Source organism: Mustela putorius, unplaced genomic scaffold (genome assembly GCF_011764305.1).
Source record: "Mustela putorius furo isolate JIRA1106 unplaced genomic scaffold, ASM1176430v1.1 tig00003854_pilon_pilon_pilon, whole genome shotgun sequence".
Lineage (NCBI taxonomy): Eukaryota > Metazoa > Chordata > Mammalia > Carnivora > Mustelidae > Mustela > Mustela putorius.
This window is the reverse complement of record NW_025422006.1, coordinates 4,905,460-4,921,961: the sequence shown is the minus strand read 5'-3', so window position 1 is coordinate 4,921,961 and position 16,502 is coordinate 4,905,460. Positions and strand designations below refer to the sequence as shown.

At 46.0% G+C, this 16,502-nt stretch overlaps 1 protein-coding gene across 7 annotated transcripts in view; it reads left to right on the top strand.

Annotated features, from left to right (window-relative positions):
- Positions 1-5,871, top strand: part of SMARCA2 (SWI/SNF related, matrix associated, actin dependent regulator of chromatin, subfamily a, member 2) — a 179,535-nt gene extending 173,664 nt beyond the window's left edge. For all 7 annotated transcript variants that reach the window (XM_045065039.1, XM_045065045.1, XM_045065043.1 and 4 more), the window contains 2 exons: positions 3,665-3,807; positions 4,862-5,871. In XM_045065039.1, the coding sequence (XP_044920974.1) occupies positions 3,665-3,807; positions 4,862-4,897 (179 nt within the window). In that variant the 3' untranslated portion in view covers positions 4,898-5,871. The remainder of the gene's footprint in view (positions 1-3,664; positions 3,808-4,861) is intronic.
- The last annotated feature ends 10,631 nt before the right edge of the window (positions 5,872-16,502 follow it).

The following is a 16,502-nucleotide window of genomic DNA, read 5'->3' as shown; positions in this document are numbered from 1 at the left end:
CCCCCTTGGGTTTCACTCTGTCTTCTGTGGAACTCCCCTCATAGAGCTTCCACTTCCGGCACTACATGCTGGAGCTCCGTCCCTGACCTTTATTGGCGGCTGGTGGGTATTCTCCGCCTCTTTGTGCAAGTTCTCACCGTGTTCATCCATCATCCAACATCAGTGAGCACTTTTATGGTCATTATTTATTTTCAGTTCCTCTTCTGACAAAGTCCTCCAGAACGTGGCAGTGAAGGGTATCCCTGACTGAGGTCTCACCTTCCTCGTTCCTCGGGAACCCAGTCCTGATTCTGTTTTCTTTGACTCGGCGCTGGTTTTGATGTATGACATCATCATTTCTCTGACTCTTGATGGAGTAGCCTCTCAGTGGATATGAAACTTCTTCACCCCAGCCTCCTGGCTGGCTCGCTCACCTTCGTGATGGTCCAGGCACCCATTTTTAGGGGTTCCCTGTTGTTAAGATTGTGCCAAGGACCAGTCTCAAAGGGGAGGATCTCCGTGAGCATAATGGTTCAGGCGCTTAAATGCCAGACCCTCAGGTAGCGACCTGTCAGGAAGGTAACCCTACAGTATGCTTCTGGGTCACAAGCCAAAGCCTGCTGGCCCCCAGAGCCGGGTGACCTCGAGACGGCCCCTGGTTGGCAGTCATGGAAACCCAGGGTGCTAGAAGGGTCTGAAAACTGCCCTTTGAGAGACATGTTCTCATGTGTGGCAGATTAAGAGCTCAAAGTTAACACCCCTCCCCCCGTAAGGTCACAGGAAAGGGTTACTATCTGTCCTTACTTAGATGGATGTGTGTGTTTCATTAGAAGCTTGTCCCTCAGACCGTCCCTGTGAAGGTAAGCTGAGAGGTCTCTGTCACCGAAAGACCGGCATTCTTGGATTCCCGGCTTTCTTGTGCCCTGAGGGGGTGGTGGCTGCTAAAATTGGGGTACCAGAGGAGTGTACAAGCTTCTTGCCAGGAGGTAAACAGGTATGGCGTAAACTGGTGTGAGGTAGGGGGAAAGTTCAAAGATCCCTTCATCCCTAGAGAGCACCCCAGCGGGCCTTCAAATGTGGGTCCACCTTCGGGGTGTTGCGTAACAAAGAAGCACCCAGAAGTCTGGGTGCTGCTCAGTCATTGCCTCTGTCCTGAGTCCTGGGGCAAGACACCCCTTTCTCAGCTCCCTGAAGCTTTGTGGGGTCCTTACACAGGCCAACCCATGGGTGGTCCAAGCTAGATGTTCCAGAGACTCCTGTCTCAGGTGCCAGTCTTAAAATTTGGGGTGCACAGTATGGGGGTCAAACCCTTCACTTCTTGGGGAGAGTCTCCAGGTTTTGAGTTCCCTCCTGGTCTTGGATCACCGACCCAGCGGTGGGGTTTACAGTGAGTGTCTCAGCCTCTCCTACCGGTTGGGTGGGTTTTCCTTACTTACCTGCCCGATGGCAGTCACTCAGGTCGTGTCTGGGTTTTTTCACCCGGGGAAATTGTTCTACATGTGGCTGGGGATTGGGCGTGTCCTTGGGAGGTGAGGTCCGAATGTTCCTTTGCTCCCATCTTGAACCAGGACCTCTGCTGCTTCCTTTCTTACAACTCGGGGTTCATGTGGTCTGTCTGGGATTAACTCCCCTTCTCAAGGTCAGCTAATCAGCAGCCTCCCCCTTCCGCCGCGTCCTGTCACATTTGGAGCGGGGGACATCTCCAAAGGGCCGTTTTTCTGCCTGCCAGCCTTGGTAATGAGCCCTTTTCATGGATCCGTCAGGGTGGGATCGTAACGCCTCGGGACGCGGTGTACAGTGTCCCTCTGCTGGTCCAGTCTCTCACCTGCATGAGCCTGGCAGCCTGGCGGGTGGTTTTTTTGGAAGTCCGTGTCCACGGACTCAGCCTGGTAGTTGAACAGCATCCCACACTCCAAGGTGTAATTATAAACGATCTACTTGGGGAGATACTTTCCTACCTTTTCTGCCAGTCTTCTGCCCTTTTCCACCTTGCATGGATTTTTCTGTTCTCCAAATAGCAGGAAGTGCTCCTCCTGTAGGTAGATGCTGCATTTTTTTCTATTCATCAAGATTTTTTAAAGAGGCCTCTACAGCTTGATGCATTTCTAGGAATAGGTCGACCTTCTCATACCCCGTCTTTTCTTCTTTTCCCCCCATTACTCCACCCAAATGGCAGGCCCCTGTCTTGTAAGTCACTCTGCAGCAGACACCAGGGGACAAGGGACCAAAGCCCGACAAGGAGTACTGCTTTGCGTACTCGCATTTGATGGTCTCTGTCACGTTTGGCGAGGACAGAGGGCATAGGCTGGCACTACGGTTCAGAGCAGCTCTGATCTCAACTGTGTTGTCAGCCTCTGTCTCCACAGAAGATTTCACTTTTGTGAAGTGGGGGAACCCACCACCATATTTACCAGAGAAGTCCAAGAACCTCTCCTAAGTTTCCTTCTGGAGCTATGACTCCCTTCAGGGCAGGGTCTATTTCTAGGTGCCTTGAGACCCAACAAACATGAAATTCCAGCATGACTGGTTGGAAAGAGAGCCCCCTATGCCCCGGGACTTCCTCATGAAGTCCTAAAAATGGCATGCGGTGGTCACCTGTTGCAGAACAATGCGGCGGAACAGATTTTCCTTGTCCCTGGGTTTCCACGCCTCCCTCCATGGCCTTGCACGATGATCTCTCCCCCGTGTCTGTATTCCTCAGAATAGCCCCGTGAAGGTGGATAGGGCTGCTGTCTTGCTGAAGGCTGATGAAACAGAACGCTTAGAAGTTGACCATATGGTTCTACTCACCATACCTCCCTCCAAATTCTGCCAGATCTGTCAACAAAGAGGTTTACAGCAGCTTTGCTTATTATATTGGCAAAAAAAAAAAAAAAAAAGCTGGGAACTTGAGCAGCCATCTCTAGATGACCCGTTAAATCATTCATAGTAGACCCTTGGAGGTAGACTATTTCCAAGCCTTGGAAAGAATTGGGCAAATAGATATTAACGGATAGAAGTGCCCCCTGCCACGGGTGAGAATGATGGTAAGGATGGGTAATCGGGGCGTGCATCAAGCAAGTGAATGACTGTGCGCTGCCCTGGAATTCTTTATGTTCCCCAATTATGTAATTATAAACTGTAAATTGTTTGTTTCTGGAAATCATCCCCAGGAAGAGCAATCAGGAGGTACTAGAGGTGGGGGAAGGAAAGTGCTCACAATCACTTAACTTGCCGTTTCGTAGCTCTCTGTGTTAATATTATTCAGCTCTGAATTTTCAAGTTAGCTGGAGTTGTCTACACAGTAACATTGGCCTTTAAAGGAAGAAAAGGCTTTATACTTACGCGTACTTTGTCCCAACAAAATTCTACTGAATAAACACCCCCAACCCTCCACCAGCAAGAAAGGCAGCTCTGCTTCCCCTGCTTAGGAAGCCCCTGTCCAACCCTTAAGCGACCGCAAAAAGGACCCCACGCCGCTGCCTTCGCTCCTGGAGCGTGTTCTGGCGAACAGCGCGCTGTGTCCTCCTGACCAAGCGTGTGTGAGCAGAGCGGGTGCCAGCAGGGTGACGGCGGACAGGCATCAGTCGAGCGTTCCAGGCACTCGGGGGGCCTTGGCTTTGTGCTCTGCAGCCTGACGGTCTTTTCACGGCCTGCGGAAGGACTTGCCTGCGGTTCCTCACTGCTCTTCCGTGTTCTGTCGTAGCCAAATCTGTTAAGGTGAAAATCAAGCTCAATAAGAAAGACGAGAAAGCCCGGGACAAAGGCAAAGGCAAGAAGAGGCCAAACCGGGGAAAAGCCAAGCCTGTCGTGAGTGATTTCGACAGTGACGAGGAGCAGGACGAAAATGTAAGTGCAGCCGGCTTTGGCTGAAGCCCAGAAGCCCTCTCCCTCCGTCCGTCCTGTCTGACCGCTCTTTTATCCAGAAAGGGAAAGGGGGAGACTCGGGGGAGATTCCATTCCCGAGGGCTGGGAGCCAAGCGGCATGATCTAGGACAGAGAATTTCAAGCTTTTGGTTAGTGCCTTTTTAACTGTCTCCAAAAATGAAAAACTACTCATTTCTTTTCTTTCTTACCTTCCTACTGCTTACAAATACAGTTTTCTCGAAGGCTGCGTATTTTTAATCTTGGAAAAATTCAGGAGCAGGGATGGAACAGGCCCTGAGACACTTGCCTTCCCTTGTGATGTCATCTTTAACACTCGTGGGGCCCCCAAGGAGCGCTGTTACCTGCAACGGGTCACGGAAGCCCGGGCCCCGGTTAGGTGTGTTTGGCTCTCTGCGAACAGCAGAGGCTGGATTCAGACCCAAACAGTGTGACCGGCGGGTCAGGGGCACCGTCCCGGATGTGGGGGACACGTGCCAGAGGCCTCCATTGTATTCCCTTTCCCGAGACCTCAGGTTCCTCCTCAACACCCCCCCCCCAACTGCAGCACGCTGCCATCTGGGTCTGATGAAAAACCTCTGCGAACCCTTCGTGCCCACCCCCCACCCAGCCTTCACCCTGGGCCCAGACTTTATCAGATGCATTTACAATGCTGTGTTTTCTTTCAAAGCCTTACCTGTGCGTTGACATCAAATGCATGGTCCTTTTGACCGCTGGTGAATTTTCTAAACCCGGTGTGCTAAAAATAACAGTTAATAGCCTTGACCTTCTCATGCCAAGGCAGAAGAAAACGAAACAGCAGTGCAGATGGGGGGGGGGGTGCTTTGGGATTCGCAGCAGAAGCTCCCCTTTGGACCTTGGATTTCTCTCAGGGGTCCTGCCACCTTGCCCCAGAGTGTGGAGACGGGAGTTAACCCTTTCCAAAATGCCATTTCCGTTCGAGTTTGCCTCTGGAGGGTCTATTACACCTTTCTCTTACGTGTGATTTCATGCATTTTTATCCTATTTTAATTTTTAGGAACAGTCAGAAGCAAGCGGGACGGACGATGAGTGATCGGTGTGGACCTTCCCCCGCCACCCCCCACCTCGGTAGACCTGAACTCCTTCCTCCCTCCCTCATTTCTACCCAGTGAGTGCATCTGTCCTACGGGCACTGGGTTGTTTCTGTGTCATCCCCGTCTATCAACTAGCTTTAGGATCGTGCCCGACAAACATATGATATCATGGTGTAAAAACACAACACGCACACACACGCACATAGACACACACACACACACAACTATTTGTAACATATTGTGACCAAATGGGCCTCAAAGATTCAAAGATTAAAACAGACAAAGCTTTTGATGGAAAATATGTGGGTGGATAGTATATTTCTATGGGTGGGTCTAATTTGGTAACGGTTTGACTGTGCCTGGTTTTACCACCTGTTCAGATGAAAAGGTGTTTTTTTTTTTTTTTTTTTTTACTTTTGGGGGTTTTTTTTGTTGTTGTTGTTGTTATTTTGTAGAACTGATAACCAGGAGAAGCCATTAAAAGCCACTGGTTATTTTATTTTTCATCAGGCAATTTTCAAGGTTTTAATTTGTTCGGTATTTTTTTTTTTTACACTGTGGTACATATAAGCAAGTTTACTAGGTGATAAATGTACAGTAGTTAGACTTCACCTGCATAGACATTTTTTCCATTTTATGCTCTACGATCTGAAAAAATGCTTTTTGAACTGTATAAGATTTATGTCTACTGTAAACATTGCTTAATTTTTTCTTTGCTCTTGATTAAAAAAAAAAGTTTTGTTGAAAACGCTATTGAATATTGCAATCTCTCTAGTGTATTGGATGGCTTCTTTTGTCCACCGGATCTCCTGCGTTACCGATGTGTATCGTCTCCTTCTCCCTAAAGTGTACTTAATCTTTGCTTTCTTTGCACAATGTCTTTGGTTGCAAGTCATAAGCCTGAGGCAAATAAAATTCCAGTAATTTCCAAGAATGTGGTGTTGGTGCTTTCCTAATAAAGAATTTAGCTCAACAAACTGCCTCCTGTTTTTTGAGTTCTAGGGGGTTGAAACCCTTGCCTGAGTGAAGGTCTCCTGCGGAGGGCTAGGGAGGCTGTGGCCGTGGACTGCTTGGTCAGGGGTGGGGAGAAAGCAAGAGGGAGAGAGCTCCTCTCCTGGAAAGAACTAGGCTTGTTGCAAAGGAGAAGCATCCATCATCCCACTAGGAGACAGGTGGCCAGGGACCAAGCCATGCTAAACCCAGCTCAACTGTAATTAGGGCTTTAAAGTCTGTTTCTAGCCCGCCCATCTGTATGGGAATATAGATTTATCCTGTACTATAATATGGTATGGAACACATCTATAGTAATAGCTTTTGATTTTGAAAGATTTCACGAGCTCTCAAGGGAAAGACGAGTTCCATGCACGCCCGTGCTCTCCACCAAGACAGAACCATGGTTACTACTTTGTCCTGCTCCCCTTTTCATGGGACCATTTTGAAATTAAGTCCCGGCCATCGTAGCACTTCACCCCTAAATACTTCGGCACAAACCTCCGTACCACTTAATCCATCCCTCTGGTTTCCGCAATCCTACTTTCATACCAGAGGGAATTAACAGGGTACCTGGGTAGCTGAGTTGGTTAAGCGACTGCCTTCAGCTCGGGTCGTGATCTCAGGGTCCTGGGATCGAGTCCCGCGTCGGGCTCTCTGCTCAGCGGGGGGCCTGCTTCCCCCCTCTCTGCCTGCCTGTGTGCATGCTCTCTCTCTCGCTCTAAAAAAAGAGGGAAGAAAGGGGGGGGGTGAACAACAGTTTCCTAATATCTCCTGTGTTATCATAGTCCTGTTTCCCCGATTGTCACAAAACTGTCTTGCATTTATTTGTTTTGAAAAGTTTTCAAAGAAGGTTAACACCTTCTTCCTTATGGAACCCATGACTCCAGGGACCAAAATAGAAAAGTTTTCTCTCTTCTCTAATCGAGTGATAAAAACCTTCCCTAGAATCGCCCAGGGAGAATGCCACAATTCTGGCTTTCCTAATGCCAAGTAGGACCAAGTCCTCCTCCTTTGAATCCTGCAGGAAATCAGACCCACACGACGTGCATCCTCCGGACACACTCTCTGGTCCCTGTAAGTGGGCGCTCTCCTGTCTGCGTTTCCACTTAGTCTGAGCATCACAGACTGGGCTGTTTCGTCCTACCCTTTGTAGAGTTTACCAGCCACAATGGGCTTGGCGCTTCCCCTATAGAAGGGCACAGGGTGAGAGTCTGTTATTGAAGGGTTTGTTTTCAGTTCCAGGAAAAGAGCCCTATCTCACCGCGAGCCTCCATTTCCTCTACTTCGTGTACAAATCCGACTCTTCGCAGCCTCGGAGGCTCTGGTGCTCTAAAGCCATCCAAACCACTGCCTTCGTGGTTCAGGATCGTGACTGCATTAGACTGTTCTCTGACTCAGTTTCCCCGGCTCCCACAGACCAGCGGGGTGGCGGGGAGACAGGGAGAGGGAGCGCATGAGCCAGAGGCCGGCCATCCTGCCTGCACTGGGGTGTTGCCCGTTTGCCTCCTGCTCGGGAAAGCCGTTTTGTTCAGCCGGAGCCCAACCCACCAGGTAGGCCTAGCTCTTTCCAAGAAAGAACTATACTCAGATAAGAGTACAGGCCAATCCACTGGATCCCTTAATGGGTTTATTTAATGACAGGATCCCTGTAAAGAAGGCACAGTTCTTGTTTCCTTTTTTGCAAGTAGGAGTTGTGCAAACAAGAGACCCCAGAGCTGTGGCCAGTGCACCAGAGCAGAATCCGGGAGTGAGGGTCTCGGCTCCTGGGCCCACGAGCGGTGCCGAGGGGAGGCGTGGCTCCCGCCTCATTGATAAACCCGCAAGGGCAGGGCAGATGCCACCACACTGACAAATCAGTCCGGGCTCAGGACTGTACTCCGACACCCAAGCCAAGTTCCCCAGCCGGGCTCCTCCGCTACCCTGGCTCTTCCTGCTCAATGACAAGCCACTCCAAGGACCAGAACCTTGTCCCTTAGACCCCAGCTGCTGTGGGAGACCCAGCTGGTGTGGACAGCGCAACTGCGCTCCGGGTGACGCTGAGGCGTGCCCCAGTTGGAAAAGCACCACGGGCTCTGCCGTATTGTTCATCTCTACTACGTCACCCCTGGGGAGCTACCAGAGGCCACATGGAATGTGGTCTTGATTTCTGTCATTGGTACAGGTGGACACCTCCATCCCGCAACTGTCACTATGGTCGAATCGACCGCAACGGGGAAACATGAAAAGGATGAAGGTCCCCCGCCTCCCCCGGCCCACTCCGGGACAGAGCTTTCTGGTCATCGGCATTCCCAGGAAGCAACCTTCCTTTGTGCTTGCCTTGAACCTCATTCAGACCAAAAAGGTGTAATACGAGCAGAAAATTTTTCGGTCCACCTCACCAAAGGACAGAGACATAGTCTCCACTTATGAATAAAGGCAGTCCCCATGAGATTTTTATATGAACAGTCGATCTCACTCTACAGATATTCTGGAAGAAGAGCCAATTCTACCCCTCTCCCTAAAATTTACTAAGTAAGAGCTACGTCAAGCCAGATAAAACACAATCGCTGTCTTTCCTCAGACTGTCACAGCGTAGGAGTCACAGGGTTTCACTCTCTGCTGTGCTTAGGGGAGGGATGATCAAAGACGAGGGGAGCACAGCGTGAGAGGCGATGATGGATGGGTGTGGAATTGCGTGAGGGATGTTCAGGTGCGTGCCATCCATCACCGGTGTGGTCTGGGATGGCGAACATAATGGAAAGTGGAAGGGACATGTTCCGAATGACTGAGCCCTTTCGGTAAGAGGGCGTCCATATTCGGCATCACTTTCAGTCAGGATTTTCCAAAGGGATTTACTAAATTGCGTAAGACAAAACAACAAAGTCAAGAGTATGGGGAAACCAGTTTCCTGTTTATAAACACGGGGGTGGATCGTGTACAAGAAAGAGGCCTTTGTGAACCCAAGTACTGTTACGAAGCAAGGCTCACCGTGGGATTCTAACCTTCAGAGAGAACGGATGTATAGTCCCTCCAGCAAATATATGTATTTTCTAAATTCTCTTGCAAAAACTTTAATTAATGTCCATTATAAAACGGACATGGGTGCACCATACCTAGTGAAATAATACCCCCCAATTTTTTTTTTTTTTAATTTACCCCCACCAGGCAGCTAGCTCCAAGAGCCTGATGTGCTTACTTCTGTCCCTTTCTTCCTGTTCACATAAATACGTAGAATCCTATGTGTTGTCAAAGGCCGGGTCCCCAGCTGTCACCAGCATCACCCATTGACAGGACGAGCCACCGTATTGCTTGCCGCGGGGAGGGAGAGTGCTACTCGATGGAGCTTTGGTAGCTTGCGGGACAAGGTCAAGGTTGGACTTAACTGAAATTTGATTGAAGATATGTCTTTCAATGTGGGGATTTGTTTACAACTAAGTAAAGATCATGATAGAATATAACTGGGGGTTGGGGGGAAGTAGGAAAACAAGGATTTTGGGTGGAGAGTCCAACGGTCCTAGGGACTCAACTGTCCGTTTCGGTGCTTTATGGAAGAGTTCATGTGTCTTTCAGGAAGCTCCTGTGATGAACAATAGTAATTTGCTTGGGCAAGAGTCTCCCTGAATACTACAACTGTCCTGATGACACAGCGGAATTTTAAGGTAATTTTAATGTAGATGGTAAGCCGTAGGGGAGGGGTAAACATTCCTGTTTTTATTCCTATTTTTTTTAAGTACCGTGCTGCTCTCTGCACCGTGCCTTATTTTCTCGAAGTCAACAGAGATGAAACTCATTTTTAATTTTTTTCTATATGAAAAGAGCACGTTTTCCTGTTCATTTTTAAGAGGAATATGTGCACGTTGTAGAAAATGTGGAAAGTAAGGGACGTGGGAAGGAAGAAATCACGGAGAGCCCATCCACCAGACAGAAGCACTTGAGCTTCCGTGTTCCTTGGCTGCCATTTCAGGAGCTGGGACGTGCTCTCTCCCATTCACACAACAAGAAAGAAGCCGAACACGTGGAAAATCAACCACCCTTCTTAGATGCACCAGAGAACTGAAGTCACAGGGCAAACCAGTGCCTCCGAAAGTGAGGACACAGGCAGACACAGAGTCCCCACTGGGTTCTCTGGAGCAGGGGGCCAAACGCTGCCTAGGAAAACCTAATCTGTAACTAACGAACTCCTGGAGGCTCGGTGTGGACAAATTGGAGAATTCAAAACACCCGGGGATCCTGTGTCAAGAGGGGCCCCACACCTGTCTGACTTTTTCCACCAGGAGCCTATCCTGTTTTCACAGTGAAGATAGGAGAAAAATCCCCTCAATCTGGGAGCAGAAAGAGAGGGAAAGTAGCTGTTTTTAAATATATCCAGAATGTTTTAACAAGGTCTGTCTTCACCAGAGCTATTTTATGAGAGCCTAACCAATGCAGAAGAAGGGAAATACCCAGCTCTGGTATCCTCTAGCCTTGGCATCTCTCAGAAAGGGGGGAAAACAATCTGAGAAGCCCCTGTGACGGTCACAGCCCCAGGGACACAGGGGCTCTAAAAAACTGGGACCTGATGGGGTGGGGGCTGGAGAACAGGGCTCCCCCAACACCTCACCACACCCTTAGGGCTGCTGTAGAGTGACAGCAGTGCAGTTGCAAACACTATGCATCACAGGTGGTGCTTTTAATTAAGGCCTCTAGGGAAACCCAAAGATAACAAAGGAGACCAAAACAAACAAACAAAAAACAAACCAAACCCACCCCACAGGCACCAGAGGGAAGGTTAGCCCCTGACAGACCAACAGCTACAGCAAACAGTGAACACAGCCTAACCCCTGGCCAGATAAACCTTAAACATCACATTAAGGCTGATCTACCTGGTTTATGAATATTTAAAATCTCACACAGAGGTCTATTTACCTAGTACATTCTTATTTTTTTCACCTAGTACATCACATCCCATTCACGACAACCACACAGCACAGTAAAAGACCAAACAAAACAAAACAAAAACAAAACAAAAACAAAAACAAAAACAAAACCCAAACCACATTTTGAAAAGACAACATCAGAAGGAGATTAGATATGGCAAAGATGTTGGAATTATCAGACAGGAAATTTAAACCAACTAATTAATATGCTAAGGGCACTTTTGGAAAAAGTGGAAAACATGAAAGAATGTGGGTAAAGTAAACAGGGAGATGGAAATTCAAAGAATCAAAAGGAAACACTAGCAACAAAACCAGACAAAACAAAACACTACCAGATGTGAAGAATGCCTTCCATAGGCTCCTTCGTAGAGTGGTCACAGGCAAGGCAGGAATCACTGAGCTTGAACAAGCATCAATAGGAACTTCCACAACTGAAATCCAAAGAGGAAAAAATAAATAAAAATAAAACAGCATCCAAGAACGTGAGACAATTACAAAAGATGTAACATATGCGTAATGGAATACCAGAAGGAAAAGAGAAAAATGCAAAAAAGAAATGTTTGAAGCAATAATGACTGAGACGTTCCCAAAACATGATGGACACCAAGTGACGGATCCAGGAAACTTAAAGAAAATGGTGGGAATGCAAGCTGGTGCAGCCACTCTGGAAAACAGCATGGAGGTTCCTCAAAAAGTTAAAAATATAATTATCCTATGATCCAGTAATCACACTACTGGGTATTCATCCAAAGGATACAAATGTAGTGATCCAAAGGGGAACGTGCACCCGAATGATTATAGCAGCAATGTGCACAATAGCCGAACTAGGGAAAGAGCCCAGATGTCCCTCAACACATGAATGGATGAAGAGGATGTGGTAAATACATACAATAGACTATTACTCAGCCATCAAAAAGAATGAAGTCTTGCCATTTGCAATGACATGTATGGAAATAGCACTATGCTAAGTGAACTAAGTCAGAGAAAGACAAATACCATATGATTTAACACCTATGTGGAATTTAAGAAACAGATGAATGTAGGAGAAGGGAAGGAAAAATAAGATGAAAACAGGGAGGTAAACCATAAGGGACTTTTAACTATAAGAAACAAAATGAGGGTTGCTGGAGGGGAGGTGGGTTCGGGGACGGGGTAACTGGCTGATGGACATTGATATAATGAGCCCTGGGTGTTACATGCAATTGATGAATCACTAAATTCTACCCCTGAAACTAATAATACATGATATGTTAACTGAATTGAATTTAAATTAAAATTTAAAAAAATAAAAGAAAACCAAGCAGGTTAGATACAAAAATACAAATAAAAAAATCTACACTTAGGCATATCATAGTCACACTGAAGAAAATTAAGGCAAAAAAAAAAAAAATCTGAAAAAGTCAGCATGTATGTGGGTAAAAGGAAATCACTTGCCTACCAAGAATTGGTATTACATTGGAATTCCCTTAAAACCGGTGCAAGAGAGTGAAGAGAAATACTTACATGTTAAAGGAGTCACCAACCTAGCCTTCTTGAATATAATGATAGAGAAATAAACTCAAAACAGGTTGAGGACCTAAATATGAGACCTGAAACCATAAAACTCCTAGAAGAAAACATGGGCAGTAATCTCTTTGACATTGGACTTAGCAACATTTTTCTAGATATGTCTCCTTACGCAAGGGAAGCAAAAGCAAACATAAATTATTAGGACTACACCAAAATAAAAATATTTGCACAGAGAAGGAAACCATCAACAAAATAAAAAGGCAACCTACTGAATGAGAGGATATTTGCTAAGCACTTACACGATAAGGGTTAATATCCAACATATATAAAGAACTTACACAGCTCACTACCAAAAAAGTCATATTTTAAAAACAGAAAGAAGACATGAACAGACATTTCTCCAAAGAAGATATTCAGATGGCCAACAGACATAGGAAGAGACCTCAGCATCACTCGGTATCAGGGAAATGCAGATCAAAACCACAATGAGATACCATCACCTCAAACCTATCAGAGTAGCTAGAATCAAAAAGACAAGAAATAATAAGGGTTGATGAGGATTCAGAGAAAAAGGAACACTTGTGCCCGGTTGGTGGGAATGCAAGCTGGTGCAGCCTCTGTGGAAGACAGTATGGAGGTTCCTCAGAAAGTTAAAAACAAGTCTCATCAATCCAGCAATTCCACTACTGCGTATTTATCCAAGGAATTCAAATATACTAATTCAAAAAGATATATGCACCTATGTTTATTGCAACATTATTTCCAATAGTCGAGATAATGGAAGCAGCCCAAGTGTCCATCAATAGGAGATAAATATATATATATATATATATATATATATATATATATATATATATATAGAGAGAGAGAGAGAGAGAGATCTCTCTATATATATATAGCCATAAAAAGAATGAGAGCTGGCCATCTGTGACAATACAGATAGACCTAGAGAATATTATGCAAAGTAAGTCAGAAAGACAAATACCATATGATTTCACTTATATGTGGAATCTAAAAGATAAAACAAATGAACAAACAAACAAACAAAAGCAGAAACAGACCCATAAAGACACTGAATGAATGTAGCTGGATGGGAGGCGGGTAGGAAGATGGGCAAAATGGGTGAAGGGCCATGGCAGGTGCTGGCTTCCAGTTATGGAGTAAGTTAAATCACGGGAACACAAGGGACAGCGTAGGGACTAGTCAGCGGTACTGTGATAATGTTGTATGGAGACAGATGGCAGCTCCACTCGCATGAGCTCAGCATAATGTATAGACTTGTCATCTCACTATGTTGTACAGCTGAAACTGATGTAACGTGTGTCAACTGTACTTCGGTGAAAATAAATTTTATAAGAGCTTTCCCTATTACACTGACTCAAGCATGGGCCCTATATAGAAATACTAGTTCGAGAAAAGGGCCACCGTAACCGTGTCAAAAGTCACCCCACAAGATTTCTTTGTCTTACAGCAGTGCTAAGGAATCACACCATATTTGTAGGACATGATGTACTTGAGGTGCTTAATTCTGAGCACGCTTCCCTTCAGTATGAATCAGCCCTTATGACCTTGTAGAATTTCGACGAACTCACTGGGAATATTTTTGAGAGTCTGAATCCTCAAAAAACAGCCTAAATAGGAAAAGTTTCCCTAAAGTTGAATATGGTTTCCACTGCTTTCAAAGTGTATTCCCAATTTTCAGCCTATGAGTTTGCTTTGATGATAAAACACACCGAGGGTGTCCCACACCACGTCCTATGCTCAGGGCTGGGGAAAGATCAGTAAGTGTGAACACTACTACTGATTGCATCTCCCCTATAAACAGGACCCCTCCCCGGCCACTCTGTTATCTTCAATCTGTCCTCCGTGACCAAGGATCATGGGCATGACCTCATCACCTACTGAGCACCAAACTCTGGCTGAGCCAGAGTCAACCACAGCATCTCTTCTGTTGAAGGATGGATAGGAGTCACAACTTGGACCTGGTTCTAAGTTATTTAACTGTTTGTTCCCAAATCAGCAAGCAAACAGGGCACGATGTGCACCAGATAAAGACACCAACATGCGAACACACCCCTCTTTGGCCTCCTTCAGTGACCCACAGAGGTGTATCCAAAGTTCTGTGGTCATTGCTGCCAATGCAGAGTGACAAACCCCCCGAAGAGAGCAGCTCCAGTCCCCACCCATCCTAGAGAATTTGACACTAACTAGAGCTGTCCCATGTGCTTAACAAGCAAATACCATTCTGTTTCGTCAATGCTAAAACTCCTATGTTTTCACATCTGTAAAAGACACATTAATGTTCTTTAATCTTTGGTGCTGTAATCTTGTTTGGCAGCAATTTTCCCTTTTTAGAGAGAAAATCATAATGCATCTACAACTGATGCCTGAGCATCAATAAAATATTCTGCATTTTTTCCTTTCCTTCACACACATCATATGTAGCAAAGTAATGCACGTTCTTCTTCATTTTCTCAATTTATTTTGGAGAACCTTCATATCAGTGCCTAAGGAATTGCCTCATTCTTTCTAACCAATGCATGCATATCCCATTAAGTTGTTATTATAACTTGCCTAAACAGTTCCATATTGATGGGAACTTCTGGCTGTTTCTAGTCTGTGTTTATTTATTGTTGCCAAAAGTGATAAATGCTGTGAGAAGGGTGGGAGCCAGATGCTATGGAGGGAACCTGAAAGTTTTGTGGAGGATATGAAATTTGGTGTGAGACCCGAGAGAGAGAGAGACGAGACAAGTCAAACTGCTCTTGGAATTTGAATCTCAGTAGGCCATGGGCAAGCCACCCGCCATCTTGGACTGGTACGGTGTGCTTAGAATGTGCAGATTTCAAATACTTCCCAAGAGTGCCTGCCATTAAGCTTCTTTTTTTACTGGCCCAACCCCCTTCCCTTGGTTATCCTGGAAGATTAACATCCACCTCAGTGTCCTGAAAGGGTCTTGGAAATAGTCATTAGAGTTGACCCTTGAACAACATGGGCTTGAACTGCCTTGATCCACTTATACATGGATTTTTTTTTTTTTTTTGCAATTAACACAGTCAGGGTAAATGTATTTTCTCTGCCTTGTGTATCTTCTTAATGTTTTCTTTTCTCTAGTTTACCTTACTATTAGAATACAGTGAATAATACATATAACATATAAAATATGTGTTGCTGACCTGATGTTATCAAGAAGGCTTCTGGTCAAGAGGAGGCTATAAGTAGTTAAGTTTGGGGGGAATCCATAGTTGTACATGGATTTTGTCCTATGCAGTGGGTTGGTGGCCCTAACCCCCCACATTGTTCAAGGGTCAACAGCACTCCCTTCTTCAGGCTGACATATGGCACATGGGAATAGATATATAAGAGGAGGTACTGAGGGCCTTTAACTATTTGAGGATAATGATTTAGGTAAGACTGAGAAATTTGCAGTAGGTTCCTGGAGAGAAGGGAAGGCATGAATGTTAAAGAGATAGACCAGGGTAGCAGGAACTAACAAAATGAAGAAAGTGAAGTCAAGATGGTCCTAAGCTTCAGAAACCATCCAATCTCTTTTCCTGTATTTGGTCTTGGGACTACCAGGAATTTTAAACAGGATTTTACACTAGCATTTCAGTTCAGAGTGGAGGCTAATTCCTTAATGCATCTCCTTCTCCTCTGTAGTCCCCCTTGAGTTGTGAGAATAATTGCAATATTGCTTACCCTGTGTACTGCTATAAGCTTTTAGCGAGACAGACAGACAGACAGATAAAAGGTTAAAGATACAGATTCACTTAAAATCTTTGCAACATCTTCCAGGTAGACACTACTGGTCCTGTTTTGGAGAGGTGGCCTGCCCAGGGTCACCCACCTGCTAAGTAGTAGAGCTGGGATCCAGTCTTCAAGCAGACCAGCTCCAGGTCCTTTCTCTGAACTAGGACTCCAACCAGAACGGCAGCCTGCCTCCCGGTGTCTCTTTTCTCTACTGGACCATATGCTCCGTAGAGGGCACAGATTCAATGTAACCTGTGGGTGAGTCCTTCTCCTCCACCCACCTGAGTAACAGGCACCCAAAACTGTATTACACTGATCATCCCAATGTCAATGCCAGCCAGCACTCCCACTCTGGATTACTCCCCGTGGTCCCTGTGTGGATAGTCTGGCTCCTCTCCACTGCATGAGCCACCCTCCAGCCAGTGTTTGTCTAAAATACCAGACTGGTCATACTTCC